The sequence below is a fragment of the Gallinula chloropus genome (genome assembly GCF_964237585.1).
Source record: "Gallinula chloropus genome assembly, chromosome: 1".
Classification (NCBI taxonomy): domain Eukaryota; kingdom Metazoa; phylum Chordata; class Aves; order Gruiformes; family Rallidae; genus Gallinula; species Gallinula chloropus.
The window spans coordinates 88,152,947-88,178,326 of NC_140085.1; the positions used below are offsets into that span (position 1 = coordinate 88,152,947).

Genomic DNA, 25,380 nt, shown 5'->3' on the forward strand with positions numbered 1-25,380 from the left:
GCCCCAGGCAGGAGGAGGAGGAGGGAGTCCCACGAGTACTCACCTCCTTTGCGGTGGAGGAAACAGGGACTTTTCCTCTAGCAGTGCAGATGAGGCTCTGAAACTGTTTAACCTGAGACCTGTTGTCCAAAGCCTAATCACTGGAATGCCCAAGGGGATACAAAGAGAGGTACCCTTATTATAAATTGTGGTAAATACCTTCTATTTTTGTTAAGCCCTAGTAGGGCAGGCTATGCCTCAGTTCCCTGTGTGAGTAAAGCCTGTCCCTTCACAAACCCTGCCTGCATATTCCCAGCACCGACATCTTCCCCTCCCTCCCTCTTGCTCGTTCCCTCTCTCTCAGATGATGCAGAGTGCCAGCAAGTCCCTCAATGGTGTCATATCTGTCCTTTTTATTCATTGCAGGGTTTATTTTTAGCCTGAAACAACTGCTTCCTAAAAATGGAGTTCCTAATGACACAGGAGCTGGACACAGCTATGTAAGGTATCCAGGGCTTGGCCTGACAGCTTCTCCTGTCTGTCTCTTTGTTATGAGCCCAGGACAGTGAAGTTTACCGCTCCCCACCAGCCTTGCAGCATCTGGGCTGATCACTAGGAAGGCAGCAGAAAGAGACACTCAGTTTGAACGTCACCCGGAGCCTTTTGTCTCCCCGTCTTCACAAATTAAGGAGGAAGGGGACATTCACCCACCCTCCACTGCACTCCAAGGGCTCACCTATGAAGGTGATTTGCTGGATCCTGGCAGGTTTTTACCTGCTTTTCTGCTGCAAGGCAGAAGAGGGACTGAACTTCCCCACTTACGATGGGAAAGACCGAGTGATCGACCTGAATGAGAAGAACTACAAGCAGGCCCTGAAGAAGTATGACATGCTCTGCCTGCTTTTCCATGAGCCTGTGAGCTCTGACAAGGTCTCCCAGAAGCAGTTCCAGATGACAGAGATGGTCTTGGAGGTAAGCACCGCTGCATGTCCCAGACGGGTTCAATACCACAACATTGCTTGGAGCCGTGGAGAGGTGCCATGGGATGGGACAGCCAAAGGGTCTTGTGCACGGGGGGTAGTTGAGCATCAGAACGTTTGGGCTTGTTTACTTGGACTTGACTTAGCCCCGAGTTCTGCAAAGCTCAGGAAAAAGCCTCTTGTGTGCTCATCTGAGTTGTTTGTAGGGAAATAGCAAGTGTTCTGTATTGTGCATCAGAAACCCAGGCAATAGCAAATAACCTTGCAAACTGCATCAACATGAATTCAGCTCAGCTGAGCTTTCCCAAATCTCAGCACAGACCTGAGTCCACAGCTTGAAATTTGTAGCTACATCCTCATTCTGCTTGTATTCTGGATTCAGACCCATTTTCTGTCCCGCTAGGAGAGATCAGCCAAGAACCCTTAACAAACTACTGCAAGTAGGCATCCTAGCTCCCCAACTCAAAAGCTCCCCATTGGTGCAGCATTAAATCCCTTTTTTGTTTTCCTGACACTTGGTTGCCTGCTTGAAATCAGTCTGTAGCCACGTGTTAATGCAACCATTCACTTCTGTGCTGGAAAAAGGGTGGTGTTAATTCTTTGGTGAAAGAATGATTAATTAATCCACAGTAAACTAAATCACAGTAAAAATTAAAAAGTAGACTCACAGCATTCTTTCTTGCAGTGTAGCTGTAACGTAGGGAATCATACAGAGGAAAGCCTGGATTGTTAGGAGCTCGTTTCCTACCAAGGGCTTACAAATATTCCCTCTTAACTAAAAGACATTTGGAAAGAAAGTGAGAATTGCAGAAGAAACACGTAAGCTTTATTTATCAGATCCAGAGAGAAAATGCATTGCACCCTTAGGACTACAGCAAACATGAATTAGAAAATACCCTTGCTGGGGGTGGGGGGGCAGGGGCTGAGACCTGAAAGAGTCCAATGTCAAGTTCAAAGTCTACTGACCTCCTCAGCAAGCCTAACAAAGAGAAATAGTCAAAATATAACCAGATTTTACTCCCCTGTCAGGAAACAATTACTTGCTGCAGGTGAGCAATCAAATAAGATTTGGCAAAGAAAAAAATAGCACTGGAACTCCAAGCTGAAATGTTTATGGGTGGCAAAGTAATTGCATTATTTAATAGGATAGCTATTTCATGCGTGATAGATGGCAAGCTGTTACTAGATAAGTATTTATAGAAACCTGACAGAAGCAGGTATCTGTTGTGTACTACCAGTTTTAGTCCACATGACACCTACACCCGAGTTAACAATCAAGAGCCTGACAGCTACAACACAGCCTGGCTTGAAGCTTTTATTCTGCAGGATCTGATGCAGAAGCAACTACATTAGCTTAGGACCCTGGCAATTTGGTTTCCAGTTGCCTCTCTGCCATGGACTTCTTATGTGACCTTGGGCAAGTGATTGAGGATTAGATCCTCAGCAGACTGTGTAATCGCAGTGCTCCTGCCCACTAATGCTCAGCTACCAGCCACCCCTGCCACACGGCAACACCCGCACTCGGGGCTTTCACCTCCAAGGTTACCAGGGGCTTGCAATGCAGGGCTGATTCAGTGCATGTCTCCGTTTCACAGTCTCCCCACTGGATAGGGAGCTGCGGCAGCAGCACCCTGCCAGCCCAAGCACAAAAGCAGCCTGCAGACTGAGCACGCCTTTGACTCTGCCCCTCCAGGGAATCAGACAGGGAGAGGGTCTCAGAAGGCAGCAGAAAAGACAGGATGTGTCCCATCCTGTGTAGGGCACAGACCAGCAAGGTGTTGGTGCTCCATATTTCTGCACTAACTCAACCATAGGAGCACTCATGAAAGGAGCTGGCAAGCCAGGTTGTAGTCTGCTCCCTCTTGTGACAGCATTCCCCTCCCTCACCTCAAACCATAATGCATTGGGGTCACTCACTCTCAATCTTCCCTGCCAGAGCTCATCCAGCTGTGGGACTTCACCACATACTCGCCAGAACAGGGAGAGGGAAAGAAATGGCTGCAGTGGCTCCATGGCTGAAGTGTGGAGCCATTCACCTGGGAGATGAACCGGCTGGGATCAGTGTCCCTGGAGGCAGTCAGCAGCTGACCCTAGCTCTCCTGTAATTTGAGCAAGTGCTCAGAGTAGTGAGCTGCTGGATAGACACAGGAGCAGTGACAGGGCCTCTCCTTCCAGCCAAACCTGGGAAAAGTTCACTCAGGAAGGCTTTATGTATCTAATTTCAGCAGAGGGTTCAGAGCTCAGAGTGCTGAAGGTCCTTTACGCCTGAAATGACATATCTAAGAGGCAAAAGTCTCCAGTACTTGCTATTCCTTTCTGGCCAGTTTAGGAGTTTCCTGGTGCAGGGTGCTGCCTGTAGGACCATCTGGAGCAGCTATTTTTTTCCCCAATCTTACTCTACTGACAATTTACCATCTGATTCACAATGAGATGTGCTGCTTCCACAGCCTGGAAAACATCATGACCTTAGCCCCCCTTCCATATAGCAATGCTGGTCTCCATCATTGGGAATAATAGGGAGCCTTTATCCAAAACACGAGCAGGTATGGAGCTAAACAAAGATCTGAGCTGGATGCTTAAGAGTTGTAAAGCCCTATGACCTGATGAGCACAAGTGTGTGTGCACACAGGAAGGAATGGGCTTAATGGATGTAAGATCCAGAAAACCCCCAAAGAACGTGCCCTTTCTTTCTCAAACATGTACCTTATAAGAAACACATAAGACCAAAGACCTGAAGAAATATCTTGGTGTGGTGGTTCAGGCCCAACCAGTGGCTGAGCACCACATACCACTCCCAGAGGAGAAAACAGACAGAGCCTCCATGGGTTGTAATAAGGACAGTTTACTGACAAAATCACTGTGAAAAGAGAACAGTAACAGCCCGTGGCAAATTTCACTTACACCCAGTGATAACACAGAGTACCTTATTGACCTGACGATGACACAGAGTGCTGCACCAACAGGAGAACAGACCCAATGCCCCAGCTGCCCTCAGAATGCCCTGGAGGCATCCAAGAGCACCTCTCCCTGACCAGCCCCTTTTATGGGAGAGTGATGTCAGGTGGTGAGGAAACAGCCCAGGCTGACTCAGCTCACCTGGCCTGATTGCTTGGGGAGGTTGGCTCTGGCCTGGCCAGAACCAGGACACTTGGACACCATGAACAGGAGAGGTCCAGCATGACTTCCTTGAATTATATAGGTTGTGGAGAGTTACAAGCTCTGAGCAGGGCTTCTCCCATGAGTGAGGAGCATATGTGGCTCTCAATTCAGTCATTTGGTGTCTAATGTAGGTTAAGCTCATGTGGCAACATTTCCTTTTTTCAGGGCACTTCAGTCTCTTCCCTTCCATGTCCCTGCTCTTCATGAAACCTGCTATAGCTTTATTTTGCTGGAGATTTTACCCTTGGAAAAATTGGCTGGAAAGGGCCAATAGCAAGAAAAATGATTTAGGTAGGCAGCTGACAGGTAGACCTGGGATGAGAGAGAAGAGAATCACAAGGGTCTCTTATCCTTATGAAATCAAGCTGAAAGCCTGACAACACATGATTACAGTTAAATACATATATAAGGACTTTACCAAACCATAACTGTGAACTGCAGACAGAGAAGAAAGCAGTATGACAGGAAAAAATTCCTTCCAAGGGTAAGAGCCCAGCATGCAGGGCTGACTGGCTGTCAGAGGCTCAGGGTGCACAGCAGCTATCACCAGGAAAGGGATGCCATCATTAAGCTGACATTACAATGGGACTGCACATGGGGTCCTTGGCTTCCTGCAACCAGACATACTAGGAGCTGTCACCAGACTGCTACACAGTCCAGCATCCCTTTCCAGCTTAGAAAGGGAATGAACGCGAAGACCATCATGAAGCCATCCTGACAGCTCCTGCTACCTATGCTGCTGGGTACTGCCTGCTGAGGATGGGGTCTGGGGACAACCAAGTCCCTCTGAGAGCAACAGCAGCTTCTTTGCTATTTTTCTATACCCTCTGTGCATGGCAACAGCTCCAAGGATGGCAGTGCTGGAGTGGGAAAGCTGGGGGCTGTTGGGTTAGTTCATCAGGAAAATAGTCAAAGCAGCATTTGGAGATGCAGCTGCCTACTGCTTTCTGGCAAGGATGGAAAAGTGTAGGGAAAGGATTGTAATAAGGCAAAGACAGTATCAGCACAGCTCAGGTTGAAGGGCTCTTCCCCTCTGCTTGCTTTTCTCCTATGACTCCACTCTGCACCACCAACTACTAAAAAGCACTCACAGCTTGAGTAGGGAGAAGCCTCAGTACACGGCAATGCCAGAGGCTGAACCAGGCAGCCCTAGAGCCAAAAGCAGCTAATCTTACTCTGTGGTTGTGGTGGTTCAGCCCCAACCAGTGTCTGAGCACCACACACAGCTCCCTCCCAGAGGAGAAGCAGACAGAGCCTCCATGGGTTGGGATAAGGACAGCTGACTGCCAAAAGCACCATGAAAAGGGAACAATAACAGCCAATTACACTCACACCTAGTGACAACACAGAGTGCTGCAAGGGCCAACCCAACACCCCAGCCCCACTTGGACTGCTCTGGAGGCACCAGAAGCACCTCTCCCTGACCACCCCCTTTTATGGGGGAGTGATGTCAGCTGGCGTGGAAACAGCCTGGGCTGACTCAGCTCACCTGGGCTGACTCAGCTCACCTGGGCTGGCTGCTTGGGGAGGTTGGCTCTGGCCTGGCCAGAACCAGGACAGTGGTGATGTTTACAGGAGTCCTGCATGTCCCGTGAGGTGAGCACAGTGAATAAGCAGATGCAACAGCCAGGCATGAGGCTTCACAATGATTAACAGACAATTAAGAAAAAGAGCTGTTTTCCCTAAGAGGAAAAGACTAAGTAGTGAAACCAATAAATATCTGTTCTGCTTTCCTTCTCTTCTACAGCTCCCCTACCATATCATACCACCTCTTCTCAGGTATTCTTCACTCCCTCTCACCTCTGAATCTCCTAAATATTTAGAGGGTTTTGCCTTCCAGTCAGACAGTCCCTGTCTCTGGGAATTATGTAACAAGACTAATGTGCAGTGTGGTTATAGTCTTTCCTTTTGCACTTAAGAAGATCTCTCCAGCAGCTGTCTCACCACTATAGAAGGCTGCCTACGTTGGCAGATCCTCTTCTTTACTAAAGCTTGCCCAGTCCCAACTCCCCTGTCATTCTTCCCTTGTCATCTTTGTACACGTGCAATATCCTTTACAGAAAAAAGATATTTTAAGCCCTTCAATGTGACACAGTCCTTGGGCTGAAAATTCCTAGTTTGCTAGGGAAACTGCCCTAGCAAAAACCAGTTTGATTAGAGGTAAGAGAAGAGCATCGTGGTTCCCACCTTTCCAGACCAGGTCTGGGATCAGCCTGGCCTCTAACCACAACAGCAGAACACCCTGTCATATTTGGCCAATTCTGTAACACAAGGGAAAATTTCTACAAACCTGGGGGCATGACTCCATGAGATCACACTGTAGGAGATCTCCCTTCCAGTGCCCAACCACAGTCGGGAGTTACTTGTGGTGTGAGAGGGGAAAGAGATTTTTGAATGCAGTAAAATGCCAGGGTTAAACTGAGCCTAAGGTCTAGCTCATCCCAGTTCATTTGAGGGTGAAGATTTATTTTCAAGTGTTGAAACTACTGTAGTTTCCAGCTCAGGATGGAAAAACTGGTGCAAGATCAGCTGGTTTTGGGGTAGTTCCACCCACATGGTCTTGAAATCTTTTGAGAGCAGATGGTTCCCATGAGAGTTCAGAGCCATGTAATATATAGCAAAAAGGGCTTCTCTGCTTCTGATGCAACACAGAAAAAAGCTTTACAAGTTTAAGTCTGTGCAGTTTATCCCAGAAATTCATAGGAACCGGGAGAACAAGTTTCTAGTATATCCCCATGTCTAGGTAGAGTATAAAAATAATTATAAACCCAAGCTCTTTTTTTTTTTAAAGCACCCATCTCTTTCTGTTTCACAGACACAGATTTCAGCCTTTTTCTTTGAAAATTGTCACAACAGTGCCTCAACACACTTTTCTGGGCTGGGTAGACATGTTCATTGAGTGCCACAGACACTGTCAGGTCTGTGGGTCCCTACAGAGCAAGTCCTCAGGGTGAGACATGAGGCACACTTGGCTGGACAGGTATGTGCAGAACTCTATGGTGCATGTGCCTTGTGCGTACCTGTAATAAAAGAGAGGGGTTGGTTTCCATGGCAACTAAAACAATGCCTTCCCCCACAAGTAAGTTACTGCAAAAATAAGGAAGGAAAGGAGAGGACAGGAAAAAATGTGCACTGATTAGTTTGCCCTTCGAGACCATGCAAGTAGGTCTCAATTTATGAGCAGCCAGCAGAGAAAAAGCACCAATTTTTAGCAGTAGCACCTAAGGAGGATTTCATTCAGTGACATGCTGGTCACTAAAACAAGTTACAGAGAGCTCCCCGTTTCACAGATGGGTACAGTGGGACAAGTATGTGATTTGGTCTGTCTGTGTAATAGTGGCAGAAGCAACTTCCAAGGCTGCTTTAGCTGTTATTGTGCAATTTCTTTCGTTGAAATCCCTCCATCAGTTCCCAGGAATGAGTTTGGACTGGCTGCATGAGCAGCATCTAGCATAAGACCCTGCTTTCCATGCCATACCATGCTTTGAGGGGCACCTTTCTCAGCTGCTAAAATGTGATCAGAGAGAGGTATACTGACAGCAGTTCTCAGACTAGAGGCCAGCTGAAATCCCAGGATCTAAAGAAAATCAAGCTGGCTTCATCCAGAGACCCAGCTTTTAATGTGAACATCACCCGTAGACGTCGCAGACCCTTGTGAGTTTGGGTTCTCATGCTGATACAGTGCAAGGCCAAGGCTGCTTGGGCTTTGTAAGCTTTCTCAGCCCCGGGTCTTCTCACTGTCCCATTGGAGAGCAGATAACCCCTGCAGGTGTCATGCAGGACCTTAAACTGTATGGAAAATCTGCCTGTGTTGCTTCTCCCTTCAGAAACGCAACTGAGGAAAAACACAGAAAAGCCCATCCTCTTATGTCGGCCTACCTGCCACACTAGCCAGCTTCCCCAAAAAGTGCCAGTGAGGGTTTCCCATGCTTTCCTGCTGGACTGGTTCTTGTATAATGTGGTGCCTTTGCTCCATCCTGGGGCCTCAAAAAAGACTAGCTTGAGCTCACACTCGCCTACTCAGTCGCCATGTGTGGTGCTCATAGTTATCACTTCATGTTCTCCACCCCGGATCTTGACATTTCTCAGAAGCCTTCCTGCAGGCTGGAGCAGCTGTTCCTCTGCTGGGCAGACTGGGTATGGTGGACCATGCCATCCTCGCCCACTGTGACCTTACTCCAGAGCTTGGTCTGCCAGTGCCCTTCATCTAAAACCTAACTAATCAAAGCCCTTCCTTCGTGCCTGAGCTTCATTTGTGGGGAGAGTGGGAAGGGGATACAGTAATTCTCTTTAAACACCCAAGAGGGAGAAGAGCTATTTAAGCACTAAGCCTAAGGACAAATGGGCTATGAATAAACCAAGTCTGGAAACTGGGAAGTCCCTAATCACCAGAGGAGGAAGACATCAAGGGGAGAACAGCCCAACAAGTTTTAAATGGACATTGACCAGGTTGTGACAGAGATTGAATGACACCATCCCAGGTTTGATGTCCTTTTGCAGCCTCTGTCCCTAAATAACAGGCACCCAGGCAAAGAATCCATGGCTTAGCAAGGTCCAAGCTCTCCTTTTTTTTTCTCCTTTCCACACTGGGATTTACCTACATACATGAGACAAAACCTTGCCCGAGGAAATAGAACAAACTCAATTCTGGAGGGGGACGCCGGGTAGGCGGTTGCTCCTCCCCTCCCCGGTGCTCCTGGATGGCCAGTGCCCCCTCCTAAGCATTGCTGATGGTGCTCATTCCTGTGTGCTCCCTGGCACAGCTCTGGTGAAAGCCAGCTGCCGTACATGAGACGTCCTTTTTCTGGGAACCCTGCCTGGCACTAGCAGGAGAAGGACTGCTGACAGCTAGCAGAGCTCTGACACCTCAAACCCTGCGCAAAGGGCGCTACGTGTTTTTAAACCTTTCCTCAGTTCTTGTTTCTCTCTGCTTGCTCCTTGGGTCAAAGGCTTTTCTTTTCTCAAGGATCCCTCCATTCCTCCAGGAACCCCTCTCGCTGATCTTTCCCGTGGATACATGGTGGGAGCTCCTGGCTCGCCCCTGCAGCATCCCAGGCTCTCTGAGCTTTCAGAGGCGCTGGCTGACACCCACTTGCCCAGAAACTTGAGAAATCTGGCTTGTTCCAGGGATCTGGAGGCATAGGAATGACGTGGGTTCTGCGGAGGTGCAGAGAGTGAATATCAAGCATGATATTGAGCATAGCAAGATGATCAGGGGGCTGGAGCACCTCTGTTATGAAAACAGGCTGAGAGAGCCTGGAGAAGAGAAGGCGCCAGGAAGACCTTATTGCAGCCTGCCAGTGCCTATAGTGGCCTACAGGAAAGCTGGGGGAGGGGCTGGTTGCAAGGGCATGGAGTGGTAGGCCAAAGGGTAATGTGGTTAAACTAAAAGAGAGTAGATTTAGATTAAATATTAGGGAGAAATCCTTCCCTGTGAGGGTGGTGAGGCCCTGGCACAGGTTGCCCGAAGAAGCTGTGGCTGCCCCCTCCCTGGCAGTGCTCAAGGCCAGGCTGGATGGGCCTTTGGGCAACCTGGGCTAGTGGAGGGTGTCCCTGCCCATGGCAGGGGTTGGAGCTAGATGGGCTTTGATGTCCCTTCTAACCCAAATCAGTCTGTGACTCTCTAGTTCTACGTTCCCCTCCTCCAGTACCTACTAAAAGGATCCAGCTTGTGCCCTGCTCAGGGTGCACTCTGGCGTCCAGTCTTCAGTTTCAAAGCAGCCTCTCTGAGGCCAGAAAGACAAAAAGGCGGCAATGGCCTCACTTTTGTCAAGGACAGTCCCCAGACTGTGCCTCTGGTCTCTGCTTTGTGAAAGGGGAGCTTAGCAGAGTGGCCCCTGGGCACCATCCCAGACCCCAAAACCTGGGTCAGCACATGCACGCACGCACGCACGCATGCCCCGGGCTGTCCTTGCCATGCCCAGCTGAGTCGGCAAAACATCTGTGATCCAGTGCCAGCAAGGACTGTCCAGGAGCAGCAGCAGGTGGCCCCAGCACCCATGGGTGCTCAGTGGCATGGGCATCAGCCCTGCTTATCTCATAGCTGGGGGTGGGGGGGGGGGGGTTGTGCTTTAGCTTACAGCTTGCTAAAATTAGGGATGCCTGGTGTGGATAAAAATACTAGCTATGCAGAACCTTTACAGAGGCAGCCAACGAGCACATCGCATGTCTGACCAGGCTGAGCGGCTGCTCAGCAATTAAAGCCCCCGGGGCAGTGCTCTGGGAGCATTACCTGTGAAAACCACCTCTGCGGGAGTGACCTTTGGGTGTTCCATATTTGGGGACTTGCCATTTAGTCCACCGAGCAGCAACCCCTGGGAGGGCAGGTTCAGCAATAAACAACTTCTCTGGGCAGCTCAGGTGATGGAAAAGGGCAGGAAGGTAGGACCAACAAGCTCTCCCTGTGTCCCACTGCCAAAGAGTGGCTCCTCTAGTGGCAGCTGATCAGCAGGCTTCTGCCCCTTCCCTTTGACCACCACGATGCTTCAGGACCTGTAATTCACCAGCCTGAATTATTCAAGGACACAAAATGTTCCTGGTTGTGCATGTAAGGAGATGCTAGAGGACAGGCATTCAGCATTAGGAAGGAGAGATATCCCCCTCTGCTCTCCAACAAACTGCTCACCAGTTTAAACTACAGAGAAGCCAAACATTGTGTGATGGCATGAGTCCTGCATAAAGATTCAAAGCTTTTGAGGAAATACTCTAGAGTTTTGCCACCTCCTCCTGCTGTTTATGAAAATAAAAACCTAGCATTTTGGGATATAAAATTGTCATTACTACGTCAACCAGGTTTTGAACAGCATCATAAACTGAAGATTGAAAGAGAGAAGGAAACAGTAGAGAAGTGTAGATTGCTTGAGGGATGCTCCCTCCACATCTCCTGTCAGTCTGGTTACATTGCTTGAGTTTTGTTCTTCTGCTGCTGGAAACAGAAAGGTCTCCATACTTAAGAGAACTTTACTCTGACAGAGACCCAGATGTCCTCAGTGCCCTGTTTCCCAGCCTGACAGGCTGGGGAAGATGAACCTTACTGCTTGTGGGAGCTCCAGGCAAATGTTAGAGAAGTGGGAAGAAAATCCTGGCCACGAAGCCATGATGTCATTCCACGATGAAAAACTGAATTTTGTCTGCAATTTAGCAGCAAAACTGACCCCAATTGCAAAGTTTGTCATAATTAGTGTTGTCTGCAGCCAGAATAAGACAGTGGTAAGGCAACCCATGACACTTCTGCTGCTCTATGACCTGGGATTACAGAATGACATCGTGGGTCTTAAATCTCCCCAAACTTCCCAAAATCACATCTAGGTTCAGATAGGTATGTTAGATGTGAAACTGAGATGTTCTGGCAGGGAGTTGTTTCTTTTCATCCCCTTTATTCAGACTGCAGTAACTGTTGACACCATCCAAGTTGAGGTGGTGCTATCTTGCTTGGTGGTACTCAAACTTCACTTTGAGCTGGCACTTCTCACATATCCCAGAGGGCCATGTTCACCCAAATTCAAGTGTGGTTATTACCTAAGGGAAGTGGGGGAAAGGAGGAGTGCTCCCAAACTCACACCTCCTTTTCCCAAAGCTGCACAGGACATGGTTTGTGATCCTGTGCCTAGAAAATCTGCATTGCAAAGTCTTCCTGAACGTGAGAGGAAGGCTGCAAAATGTGCCTGGGATTGAGCGTACAAGCTACTGGGATCATCTTTCATGCTCTCAGTCAACTCATTCTGCCCAAAGCTCCTGCAAGACCTCAGGGATTGCAAGACCAGCTAGGTCCAGTTCTTCCAGGGCAGGTTCTCTCCAGGCAGCTGTTGAAGCTAAATTACTTACTATTGAAGCTGACACAAAGGCAAGGGCTCTGGCTGGCCAAGACTTCAAGCAATACGAGTTTTAAGGGAGGAGGAGGAGGGACCATGTTCTTACGTTACAGATGCCTCAGTTCCAAGGTCCTGAGCCAAGAGGATTGTCAAGATTAGAAACATTATCTGCATTCAAATCCCACCAGCATTATGGAATCAGAAAATACTGTAAGGGGATATATAAATGCTTGATACTGTAATGAGCAGGGGGCAACTAGCCAAGCTGCTGTGCTTCTGGCATACTTTGTATTTTGCAATTATGGGGTTCAAGTGTAGGTGTGGGAGGGAATATATCTTCACCTATGCACTGGTCAGCCTCATCTGCTGCGGTGGAAAGCAGGGGAGGCACAAGCAGGAGCACTGCCAAGCCCCTGCATAGCTGGCAGCTGAAAAAGCCACCAGAGGTACTGACAAAGGTCTCCTGCCTCTGGGCGCTGCCACAGTGGAAAGAGCTCCTGCGAGGCTCATGTTGCAGAAAGATCTCCCTGGTGTAGGGCTCCAGAGCCCCGTGGATGGGCACAGGCTGTACCGCTCACCTCATTATCTCATTACTGTGAAAGGCCTGGCGAGGAGGCAAGCTGCCCACAGAGCTCTCCGCTCCATCCCTGCAGGCACACACGCTGTGTGTAGGCACTCTCCTACAGACACACGCTGTGGCACATCTTCTCTTAGGGCGAGCCTCTTCAGGGGAACATTGTCAAACACTGGTCCCTATGGTACATACCCCTCCTCGAGACAGTCTTGCTAGACACAGTCACACAAGCCCTGACACACCAACAGGCACACCTCCAGCTTTTCTGTGACCTTTTTTGCCTTCTGAGCCCTAGCAAAGTGTACACTCCCACAGGCTCACACAAAGAGGCTTTCATCCCCTCACCCACGTTTTCGGGACATGTTTACTCCTTCTCAGCAAGCTCCCATGCTCACAGCTACACGGCTGCACCCACACTGCTGTGAAGAGCTACCTTCTGCACACTGCAAGCTGACATATATTATTCCTGATCAGTGCCCCTTCCCTTGCAAGCATCCCCGCTCACGCCCAAGTATTTGTCCATAGCAGGTGTTGCAGCTTTTCTGCACATTTTGGAGCTTCTTCAAACACCCCCAAGAAACCCTAACCTTCTCCTGTGTGCAGGTGGCAAGAACTGTTGGGCTTAAATTGTTTTGACTTTGCCTGGCACATGGTAACAGAGGTGTAGATAAGTGGCCAGATTAAGTGTGGACTGGACCGGACATGACTGGACAGTCTTCTTCCCTCAGGCTTTCTGCATTTTGCCTCTGGTCACACTGCAGCCAGAGCCTCGAGCATTGACCCTGAGGAACCTCTTGCAGGTCTACACAGCTGGGGACATGCTGACAATGGTCCATCCGTAAACATAACGATCCCACAGTCTCCATCCCTTCATCCAGTAAAGGCAAATCCCCATAATGGGGAGCAGAAAACTCTGTCTCTCACTACCACCTGCTTGCAGATGTCTAGGGAGCTCACAGAGCTGTCCGACTCTCCCTGCATTACAGAATCACAGAATAACAGGGGTTGGAAGGGACCTCTGGAGATATCTAGATGCCAGAGCACTGTTGCATACCAGGTGCTCTAACACGGACGGCTGTTGCCTGACCCAGGAGATGAGATGCCAGATGAGTCAGACAGGTTCTCAGATGCCTTATCAGTGGCTCTGCAAATACAGACCAGTGCTCTGCCCCATTCAGGCAGTATCTCCTGTAAGCATGAGTCCAGAATGCGCAGCCTTCCCTTTATTTCAAAGCACTGGCAGAGAGTGAGGAAGGAGCAATGAGACAGCCTGTTTCCCACATAACACGAGTACCCCTTCTGCCTCACACACCAGCGTTTCCACCCAGAGACACCAGGCCAGTTGCCACAGCAGGATTGCAGTGGTGCTGTGGAGAACACATCCTTCTGGAGGGCTTCAGGACAGGCCTAGGGACACGTATTTGGTGTAAGGGAGAAGGCAACCATGTTCTCCATCACTGCCTTTTGTCCAAGCAAGGTCCCTGAGCCCTGATTTTTAGGGTGTCCACCATCATTCCCCAGGATTTCAGAGCAAGGCTGAGTGCCACCAGTATGGGGAGCTGGCCAGCCCCATGAGACCCTGGGGTGCAGGTGATGGCCCTGTCCTACTACTTTTGCTCCTTGATACCTTTAATTGCCACTCGCTCTTGCAGTAGCCGGGCGCAGGCAGAGGCTATTTATAGCAGGGAGCCAAGGGGCCATGCTGTCGTGGGGGCAGTGCCGCTGGGTGACATTCAAACTGGCTTTGAGGCTGGGGGAGGGTGCTAAAATGGGTCCTGGGGGAGGGTGTTCCTCATATATCACCCTGTCATCCCTCTGGCCATAGCTTTCTTCTGCCCTGCTCCAGCCTCCTGCTGCCAAGCACAGGCAGCTGTGCCCTAATAGGGACATTCCTATCCCAGAGGCCCCTGACCCCTTGTCATCATCATCCCCCCCCCATCCGGTAGGGTTGGGAGGGGGGACAGCAAGACAGCCATCAGCATCAGAGGCATACGTGGAGCAGGGAAGGGAGAGGGAGGAGAAGAGAGCTCTTACAGTGGTCTCAGAGCATCGTTATTGCCATGTAGGGTCTCCAGCATGCTTGTGGTGGGGCTAAGTTTGTCATCTAAGTTGCCCCCCCCCCCACCAGAGGGGTTTGTTTCCCAGCATCACCCCATCTCTATGGAGCTTGCCTGGAATTCTCAGGGTCTCACCCAGGGCCGTTCCCACCACACAGCACTTGCAGTCTCTGCACCATGTGGCACTTGCAGAGCGTCTCTCCTTTCCTCACATATCTATTTTCACAAAACGGGCAGGAACTTGATATCTTCAAGAGGCCCCTTCATCAGAAATGGTGGGAACAGGGTGCAGTGGTTTATGAAGCTGTGAGGGGACAAGTATGTCTGAGATTAATTTCTGAAGGAAGAAGAGGGGAGCAGGAACTGAGGGTGTACTCAAGCCTGAACAGGAGACATGACTTAAAGCATTTCCCAGGTGAAGGGACAGCTTTCACAAAGCCAGGAGTCCCTCTGCTGATTTGGCCATCCCATCCCATGTATGAAGGAAACAGGATGCTGCAGTGCCTGGCATCCCCTCTAGTTAGGAGCCATCACTGCCTGGCACCAAACGCTTCCAGAGTTAAAATATCTGCTGTGTCCACATCTCATGCTCCCTGGCAGGAGACCACCAAGGCATGAAGGAGGAACAGCTTTTGCTTGATGTCCATGGGAGAGGTCTTTCTTCCAGACACTGCTTTTTTGGTGTCCCCAGTCCAGCCAGGAGCCCTCTCCCGGTGCCCCGGTGTCAAACAACAGTTAGCAGCATGTGGTACCACCAGCAATATCTCGGTGCTGCGACACAGTGGGAAGAAATCCAACCCTTGTGACCTCTGGGCAGCGTTATCTCAGCAGGGAGGCAGAGCATGTGACGCATCCCACCCATTGGTGCTGCTTGAAAGCAGAATATGGGTCACTTGTGTCTGTCGTGCCATGCTAGCAGGGCATGATGCCCTTTAGCTGTGCCGTGGTGTTAATGCCACTAACGTTGGGCTCTCTGGTTCCTCCCACAGCTGGCGGCTCAGGTCCTGGAGCCCAGGAGCATTGGCTTCGGGATGGTGGACTCCAAGAAGGATGCCAAACTTGCTAAAAAGCTAGGTGCGTCCCATGTCTGATATCTCTGGAATAGCTTGAAGAGGGTGTTGGAGTGATGTCCAACAGCCAGTCCCATAAAGACAGCCAAATCTTTGTCACTGGGATGGGGAAGGTGATGTTGGCAAGTACACACTGACCACCTGCCCACCCCAACATGGGCAGGGTCAAGTCAGGGGAGGGGGGAGTGAAGATGAGAGGGGTGAGCCAACACACTTCTAGCAAAAAGCTTCCTGGCTGAGGGTGCCAAAACAAAACCAAACCAAGTGAAAAAGAGCCAAGTCATGCCATAGTGATGACAGGGTGGAAGATACTGCTGAGCAGAAACTGTAGGTAGGTGTCATGGAGTAACTTCATGCTCTTCCTGCACAGAGACATGTCTGACACAGCAATGCAGAACCAAAACATACAGGGGCATTGCATAGGCCCCCAAATGTCACCAGCCCCATGGCAGATGGACCCACCAGATGGTTTGGCAGCCAGGTGCCAGCCCTGCTGACTTGGTCTGCAGAGTGGAAGAGGAAACCTCCTGTAAAGGTGAATTGCCCCCTTCCAGGGTCTGGCAGTCCCTCCATAGTTTTAGTCCATAAAGCAATACGGAAATATGATGGCACATAAATATACCACTAGACTTAAGGTCAGAGACTGTTTCATCATACTGCACTGTAATTTTCTTTCCTGGATTAGAGGTTAAGTGTGCTGGTGGAAGCTAAACTGCAACTGAGAGCTTCTGCCCCTTCAAGAATGGAATGAACTACCAACCACCTTGACGCATGTTACCCTGCCACCATGCATTGCAGGAGCTTAGTACTGATGATTTTGGAGCCTCCACCGAGATGCTGTGGCAACGATTCCTCAGTCCAGTGATATACCCTTCCAATCTGCCAGCCTACCCCAGGCTCCTAACCCTTTTGCAAGGCTCACTCAGCTGCACCAAGACTGAAGCTCCCTTTGGCTTCAAGCTCACTGTTTATGTTCACATAGCCTAGCCATCTCTGGGCAGAGAGCACAACACACATCAAAATCCATTTTTCATCTAGTGTCAGGTTGTTGAAATTTGGGATGTCAGTGAGAGACAGGTACTATTTAATGCAACATAGGTAGCCAAGATAAAACAAGCCCCCGGTATGGAATTTTTCCAACTGAGACCAAACTATAACCTGAACGCAGAGGTTCAACATTTGGGAAGAAGCTAGCACGAGTTCTGTCCGGGGTCTGTCCCTCATGCCATGAAGCTTCAGTCAGGAGATTACTCAGGTTGTTTCTAACTGGAACAAGCCAGTGAATTGGCAGTTGCATTTTCCAAGGAGGCATTGCTAGAATAACCAGCAAGATACTCTGCAGTAAAAATGCATTTAGTGGCCATGTTGACTACATTGTGTTTATTGTCTCCTTTTTGCAGGCTTGGTTGAAGAGGGAAGTCTTTATGTCTTTAAGGAGGAGCGGTTGATTGAATTTGATGGAGAACTGGCCACGGATGTCTTGGTGGAATTCCTCTTGGATGTAAGCACAGATAATCTCACAGCTAGATAAAGCCTCTGAGAGACCTTGCTAACACTCACTTTGTTAAAAAACACAGGGTTATCTTTATTTGAAATTCCACTCCTGTTTGCTGCACACTGGGAAGAGATGATGTTGTTTGCCAACTTCCCAAATACTTGTCTGACCATGAGTTCCCAGGAAATCTGGTACCTTTATATGCTGCTGACCACTTATATCTTAAAGACATTTCACTCTTTCCTGTTTATGGAGCCTTTGATTGGAAGCAAGCCACAATTAAATTTCTATGGGATACCTAGCTGCTAGTCACCCACCTTGGTTAGGAAGCTGGTGTGCAAACACACTGCCATTTGCAATATCTTTCATTCTTTTTTTTTGTTTGTTTTTAAAAGAACAGTTACTATTATTTTTTTAAAAAGGTATTAAAAAATAAAATCCAAGAAGTAGGATTCTCATAGAGCAACTTAGAAGAGCTCGATTCACTGAAAAAGGTACGTGCTGCAAACTGTTTGCCCATTTCTAGACACAAGTGCTGAGGCTTCCTACTGCCCCTCCAGTGAGGCTGCTGAACGCACTGCTGTGAGTTAGGGAAGAGCCGAGGACTACATGCTCCTGGGCTGTTTTGTGCGCGAGCACCTAAATGTGTGTGGCACTTCTTTTTACATTTTATTCCACGAGGCCCAAAACGTGGTCACTCTTTTGTAGTGAAAACATTTTGCAGTGACCCTGCTTTCCTCCGAAGCGAGGATCCCCTTACGAGCAGCCGTGCAATGGTGCAGGTAAGGGAGTCGAGGCGAGCAGCGGGGCCAGCGGGGTTAGCATCACAGGGTGGCAGGTTGCCTAAACAGTCTCCTGTGGTGTAGGAATGCCAGTGGAGAAAGGCACTGCTGGGGGACAGAAACAGGTCCTTAGGACCTCAGCCAAAATGCATGCAGTTGGCTTCAGGGACAGGAGCACGCATCTGCCCCCCCCCCACAGGAGGACTACAGATAGGGCAGAGCTTTGCTGTGCCCCTGGCAGTGGTGGGATCCATGGTTCCTGTGGCTCAGGCCCCTATGGCAGCAAGGAGCGGCCTGCACTGCTCTGGAAGCAGCAGGGACACCGCTGCGTGCCAGAGCGCTGCTCACAAGGGGTGCGGCGAAAGGCCCTTTGTGAGGTTTTGCTTGCTGGGCCTCATGGCGTGAGGCTGAAAACACCGTGTTCACTGAACAAAGGAAGAGAGCAAGGCCTTCTCTTTGTGTGTTTGCTGCTCAGGGATATAAAAGCAAACAAATGTGTGGCGTCTCAGCAGCCTGATCTCAAAGGAAAACAAACCCAAAGGTCCTCTGCTCCTCTGTAGGCTCTGCAGGGGCCTGCGTGCATTGTTTTTTCTGGCGAAACCGCACCTGATTCACACCGGTATTGCTGGGCAAAATAATCAGACCAAATCTTTTTGCCTGCAGTGGTTGGTAAAGAAAACAGAAACAACGTTTGGATCAATGACAGGCTGAAGTGGTAGATAGGTCTTCCAACTTTCTCATCAGCATTGCGATGTGATGGCGCCAAAGCATGGGTTTAGTCCATTATGCATTGGAGGATTGGCCAGGAGAATTTACATCCAGACTTTTTATTGCTCCAAAACATTGTTTGGCCACCCTCTAGCATGCTGGATTTAATGTTTTCCAAAAGCAAGTTCTTTGCAATGATGTCTTCCAGCAAATGACACTTGAAAACAAATATATGCATCACTCGTAGAAGTTCAGTCCCCATACCAGCCCCTTTCAACTGCTCTCCCTTCTTCTCAGCATCTCTAAAGCCAGCTGCAATCGCTATCCCTTATCTCACATCCCACCAGGTCCCTCAGCATCCATTTGGGTAACTCAGACCTCTCTCAGCTTCCGTCTCAAAGCTTTGGCCTATGCAGCAAGCCTACTAATAGCTCTCTCTGAAGGTGACCTGCATCTCTCAGTTCACCACGTTAAGGCAGAAGATACTAGGTAGGGTTTCCTGTAGCAGAGAAATTGGGTGACCTCTTTCTCCCCACTTAGGCTGCTAGTGACACACCATGCCAGGCATAGGTTGGTGCTGCAACTCATTGTGTTATCAAATGCATTTGTCATGACAGCTGCTAGAAGACCCCGTGGAGATCATAAACAGCAAGCTGGAGCTTCAGGCCTTTGACCAAATTGATGATGAAATCAAACTCATCGGCTACTTCAAAGGAGAAGACTCTGAACGTAAGATTACTATGTCCTTGGGCTTGGAGCCTGGCTGGGGCACTGAGGTCAGGCATTGGTTCTTCTGCATGAACATTAAGAATGTTAGTGGTATATGGCAGGTGGTGACAGTGCCAAAGTCGCTGGAGGATGAGGTGAGGTTGCAGGCAAGTTTCTGCTCTTGCTATGCATGAACCCATTCCTACGCCAACAGTAGTGACCTTTCTGCAAGGTGTCCGCTGGCAGGAGAGGGGGGCGATAATCCTGCAGCAGGAGGAGCATATCTAATCATGCTTGGTGAATGGCAGTGATCATTAATACTGGAGCTACTCCATGTGTTTCCCAAGATGAACCACTGCTTGTGCAAGAGGGCAGCTGCAATCACCCTTATGGACAGGCTGGCATTGTAACCCCTAGGCCTGGCTCACAGGTGAAGCTGGCTTCAGCCCCAGTTAAGCCTGGCATGCTGGGATTTGTAGTTTTCCTGAGTGTTGTGGGGCTGCACAACATGTGCCCTCCATGTGAAATAGCCCTTGTTTGTAAACCCCAGAAGAAACATAGTGCCATCATCTACTGCATTTTGCAATAATTTATATTTGTTCTTCCCTGGCACCTTCTGTGCTGATTAGAGAGTGGCCAGATGTCTGTGAAATCTTTTCTTCATTCTTTTCTCCTTCCAGATTACAAGGCATTTGAAGAAGCTGCTGAACACTTCCAGCCATACATCAAGTTCTTTGCCACCTTCGACAAAGGGGTAAGCACGCACAGACCTCTGTGGGAGCTCACAGACACCACCACCTGTTTCCCAGAAGCTCACAATGCTCCCAGATCTTGTATTTAGCTCCAGCTTCTCATTTTCAGCGTTCTTGTAGTTTATGGTACTGGGGTCCACATCTGGATTTGGCCCTGTCTTAAGACAGGCCATTTCTGCAGTGTGGAGGCAGGTCCTGGTCTGGGTTCAGAAACCAGCCCCATTAGGTTTGCTAGACCTTGATTCTGGCCTTGCTCTGCCACCAGTGCTTGAGACCAGTAGTGTAGAGAACATCAGCACTTTTTTAACCAAGGGAAGATCCATCCACATTTTGTTGGTCACCCCTAAGAGCGTATGCTCTGGAAGAGAGTAAGCCCTTGGCCTCACCTCTGCCACTGAGAGAGACTTGAGGTGGACAAAGAGGCACATCAAGCTCACTCACCTCTGACACCTGCACTGCAACAGGTTGCCAAGAAACTAGGTCTGAAGATGAACGAGGTGGACTTCTATGAACCGTTTATGGATGAGCCTGTTCACATCCCTGATAAGCCTTACACAGAAGAGGAGCTGGTTGAATTTGTGAAGGAGCACAAAAGGTATGTAGTGTACAGAACACTCCTGGCCATGGGAAGCAGAAGGTACCTGTCATCACAGGCTTGCTCCTCTAGGGCCCCTCTCTCAGTAAAAATTGGGATAACAGCAACCTTTGGGTGATTTGGTGACCCAGGTTTGAGATTTTGGCTGCTCTTTTCCTACACCCAGAGGTGCGAGTATCTGTGCTGCAATCAGAGACCACCACCATGGGGCTGTGGCAACACAGCTTCCCTCCTCCTCCTCCCTGCTTAGTTGTCCCTCTTAGAGCACAGAGGCTTGCAGCCACTGGAGAGCAGAAACCTTGGCCTACATGCCCACATTTTTAATTTAGGTTTGTACAAAAGATTATCGTCTCCAAGGCCTCACAAGCCCAAACCAAATTCTGTCCAGCCCCATCCTTCCCCAGAACAGTTTCCCTAGTGGGCATATCCCTCTCCTGATGTCAGATATGTCTGCAGGCAGGTCCTGAGCTCAGTCCAAGTTCAGAGGAACTGGGATGGACTAAGAGGCTCCTTCTGACTTCAGGAGCATTGAGGAAGCCACTGCTGTTATGGCTGTCTTAGTCTTCATCTGCAAAGGTGCTGAGCACCCTACACTGTCCAATCAAGTCAGCAGGATCTCTGGACACTTAATGCTTTTTGTGATCAGGTTTATTGCAGAATTGCTGAGGGTCTTGGCCACCAAGAGTGTGGAAGTGTTTGGAAAGGTCAATCCTGTGTAAAAGCAGAGGGTTAAGTATAAGGGCACAAGTACCCATGAGATGATGTATTTTTTTACACCCTTAAAAATTCAGCATGGGATAGTCATGCAGGTTATCTGCTGCTCCTGCAATTGCACTTCCCAGCACTTTAAGGGACCAGAAAAGAGTTCAAGAAAAGCAGAACCATTGATACTGTTAGGAAAGCCCAATTTGGGCTGATGTGGAGGTTGGTGTTCACACACAGACGGCTCAGAGACAAGAGATCATTTCCAGAGTCTGCAAGTCACCAGACTTGGAAACAGATCTTTGCTTTTTCTGAAAAAAGAAGGGGTCCTCTATCTCCCATGTCCTCACAGGTCACTTTGCTGACCTCCTGACCTCAGTCCTTCCCATCTTTCTTCACAAGCTCTTTCTGTCAGGCAACAGCATCAGGAGCCTGGTTAAAAACAGCTAAACACTAGCCTAATAAGGCAAGCTCTCCACCAGCACAAAATTGCAGTGGAAACCCCCCAAGTCTTACATATTTCAAGATGCTATGTGGTGCTTGGTAGGAGTGAGGGGGTGGGTCACGTATTTTGTGAGTGCCAAGGTTCAGAAGGGAATTAAAAGGAGTCTCACTAAGTCAGATGCCTGAAATCCCAAACCTGACAAGGTGCTGCCATGGTGGGGGAAAACCCCAGGGCTGACAGTGGTATGTTCCCAGCAGTTAATGCTGAGTGTCTTTGAGAAGTGCTTCCTACTGCCTTGCCACCAGTAAAGGACCCAAAACCAAAGGCTGTAAGTGGAATTAGCCAGACATGGAGATGATCAGGCCCATAGAGAAACACAAAGCGACCTCAGCAGCTGCCACGTGCTGGTTCCCTGTAGACAACTCAGCAGGATCATCTCCTCTGCAGGAAGGTGTGGAGGAACACTTGGCTGCTCCTCCACCTCACACAACAGTCTTTCTCACTTTATCCCAGGCAGCAGTCATGGGCTGTCCCTCTGCTGAGGAGCAAAGCCCTGCTGCCACCTCTCCATTCCCCAGAAGGACTCCTGTCACACCACTGAGGAAAGCTCCCCATGCTCAGCAGTACCCAGTACTCTTTGGCATGCTTTAAACTGCCCTTCCCCTCTGCTGTGCCCAGGCAGGCTTCACCACTTCTTCCTCCAGCCCTGGACAGAAATTGGGACTGGCTGAGCTTTCGCTGCAGCCTGAAGACAGGAGCTGAAGCAGATGTCCAGGAGAAGCCTGTACACATCACTTCTGCTGATGGCTTCCCTGAGCAGCTGCAGGCAGTGCTGGGAAACTTCATCTTCCCCAGAGCAGGTCAGGGAGTCAGTGTGGTGGGGTCACTCATCCAAGGTTGCACAGCAGGTGGGTGTCCAGCTGGGGATGGTGTCCAGGCACCACAAATCCAAAGTCTCAGCCCAGCTTTTGCTCTCAGTTGCACCATTACAAATGACATGGTAGTTTCTTTGCTGACAGCAAGTGGCCTCTGGATTTATACCTGTTTCACAATACAAAGTGCTGGGGTTGCATGCCTCACTGCTCCACCCCCTTCTTTGTCATTGTGGTGTAGGGATATAGGGGCTGAATTCTGCTCCATCCTACCCACCCAAACCCCACTTACTCCACTCCCTCCAGCAGACAACAATAACAGAGTAAATCTTGAGTAACTCCACAGCAATCAGTACAGGTAGGTGTGTTAATCACAATCCTTCCCCCAACTTTCCTTTCTCCAAGAGCTGCGCCCAGCAAACAGTTAGGGAAAGCGTCTTGAAAGCCAGGTACAAGTATGCATGTGCACATAATACACATTCACCTGATATAATTTCCAGTTTCTGACAACCAGCAATAAGGAGGCTTGCTGGGTCAAAAATTGTATTCCTGATCTTGTGCTTAGTGGCTATTTCTTCCATTTCTAGAGTAATTTTTTACCTCATTTCTATTTCAATGCTGAAAGTATCCAGCTGTAATGAGTTTGGCGATTGAAGTATGCATTGCACCAAAAGATCATTCCTATTTGATCAGTTTATACCTGCTACCTAATAATTTCCCAGTGCACCTACTGGCCTCTGTGTTAAGAGGAACAAGAACTAGCCATTCCCTAGTCCACTGTTTTTCTTTTTTACTGTTCCAAACTTTTTAGATCCCCTGCCAAGTCCCTCTTCAGTTACCTCTTTTACAAGATAAAGAGATCTTACCTATTTAATCACCACCAAACAGATACCTTCTGTTTCCATACCTTCATTCACCACAGCCATGTTCCCATCTTCCTTTTTCAGTCATTCCATACCATTTCTGTGATGGGATGACCAGAAAGGGGAACAACAACAGCCAATTACACTCACATCCAGTGATAACTTACTGACCACACAATTACAGAGTGCTGCCCAAAACAAGGGCCAACCAGCCCAATACCCCAGCCACACTCAGACTAACCCAGAGGCACCAGGAGCAGCCCTCCTCAACCAGCCCCTTTTATAGGGGACTGATGTCAGCTGGTGTGGAAACAGCCTGCGCTGACTCAGCTCACCTGGGCTAGCTGCTTGGGGAGGTTGGCTCTGGCCTGGCCAGAAGCAGGACAACTCCTTAGTCATTTCCCAACTGTTGGTAACCTTCTTTTTGCCTTTTGCTTTTGAAGCTCATTCTCTGCCATTTGTGACACCTGGACTTCTTTCTGAGAGGCAATAACTAATTATAACTAATTTAGAACCCATTGTTGCACCTGTATAACCAGGGTTCTTTTTTGGCAAATGTGTCACTTTGTACGTCTGTCATGCAGACACTCAAGTCTCAAGATATCCCTCTGTATCTCCTCATAGTCAGGCCTATGTTGGTCATTGAAGAGTTGGATATGCTGAGCAAACACTACCATACTCTCATTTCCCACCTTTTTCAGTTTATGTGAGAAAGGTATGCCTGTGATCATGCCAAAGCATGTGCTGTGAATCTTAATTGGCATCATGGTTTAACCCCTGTCAGGAGCTAAGCACCACATAGCCACACACACGCCCACCCCATGGTGGGATGGGGGAGAGGATTGGAAGAGTGAAAGTGAGGAAACTCGTTGAGATAAAGGCAGTTTAATAGGTAAAGCAAAAGCCACACATGCTAGCAACTCACTGGTGGGTGGTGTGAGGAGCAGAGTAGGCCTTGGCTCTGTGTGAGCACTGCTCAGCAATAACAGAAGCACCTCTATATTATCAACTCTGTTTTCAGCACAAATCCAAACCATAGTCCCATACTGGCTACTGTGAAGAAAATCAGGTTTACTCCAGACAAAATCAGCACAATTGGCCAGTTCTCTCTGTTGTGAAAAGTGACCATTCACGGCCACCCTTCATCCTCTAATGTCATTAAATCACAATAGGACCTATCTTTTCATCTAACAGTAGCTCAGTTTCTCTGAGAACCTTTAGTAAGGGACCTTGTCCAATTGTCCTCTGCAGGCAGCTTGCCACATTGACCAGCATACCTTCGCCCATTCGTTGACTTGCTAGAGGAACTCCAGCATACCCATGGCTGTGACTTTCCTCTCAAAATCCACGTCCCTTGTGCTATCACATCATCTTCCTTCAAATATCTGTTAACTCTACTTTTGCTGGTAGCATCTTGCCCATAAGAAGTCACCCTTCCAGGCCTGTGGCTCCTCAGGTCCTTTAGGAACTTCTAAAAAACATTCCTTCTTTCCACTGTCCTGGTAGCAAGGCAAACCGAAGCAGCATTGATGCCTCCTGGTCCTGTCAATGTGGAGCTGCTCCCTTTGCCAGTTTGTTCTAGGACTTCATCGATTGACATGTCTCTTTGCAACAGCTCTTGGGGTTGGTCTGCCAGAGAGACCTGCTCTGCTGGGGAGGCCTTCCTGAACACCCGAGCAGAGGTGCAAAGGATTACTTGTGCTTGTCTGCTGTGGCCTTGTGTTCCTTGAGTGACACTTTAACACCTCAGTCCCCTCTCAGCCTTCCAGGCTCTCTGACACGCTTCCTGCTATGGATGCGCCTGAAAACATTTACTATTCTTGTTTTC

The 25,380-nt window shown here is 49.1% G+C and overlaps 1 protein-coding gene across 1 annotated transcript in view; it reads left to right on the forward strand.

Moving 5' to 3' along the window:
* Positions 1–548: 548 nt before the first annotated feature.
* The window catches only part of CASQ2 (calsequestrin 2), a 33,536-nt gene continuing 8,704 nt past the window's right edge, over positions 549–25,380 (forward strand). The window contains exons 1-6 of the mRNA XM_084276184.1: positions 549–951; positions 15,550–15,634; positions 17,031–17,131; positions 19,233–19,344; positions 20,004–20,077; positions 20,540–20,670. Coding sequence (XP_084132310.1) covers positions 718–951; positions 15,550–15,634; positions 17,031–17,131; positions 19,233–19,344; positions 20,004–20,077; positions 20,540–20,670 — 737 coding nt within the window. The 5' untranslated portion in view covers positions 549–717. The remainder of the gene's footprint in view (positions 952–15,549; positions 15,635–17,030; positions 17,132–19,232; positions 19,345–20,003; positions 20,078–20,539; positions 20,671–25,380) is intronic.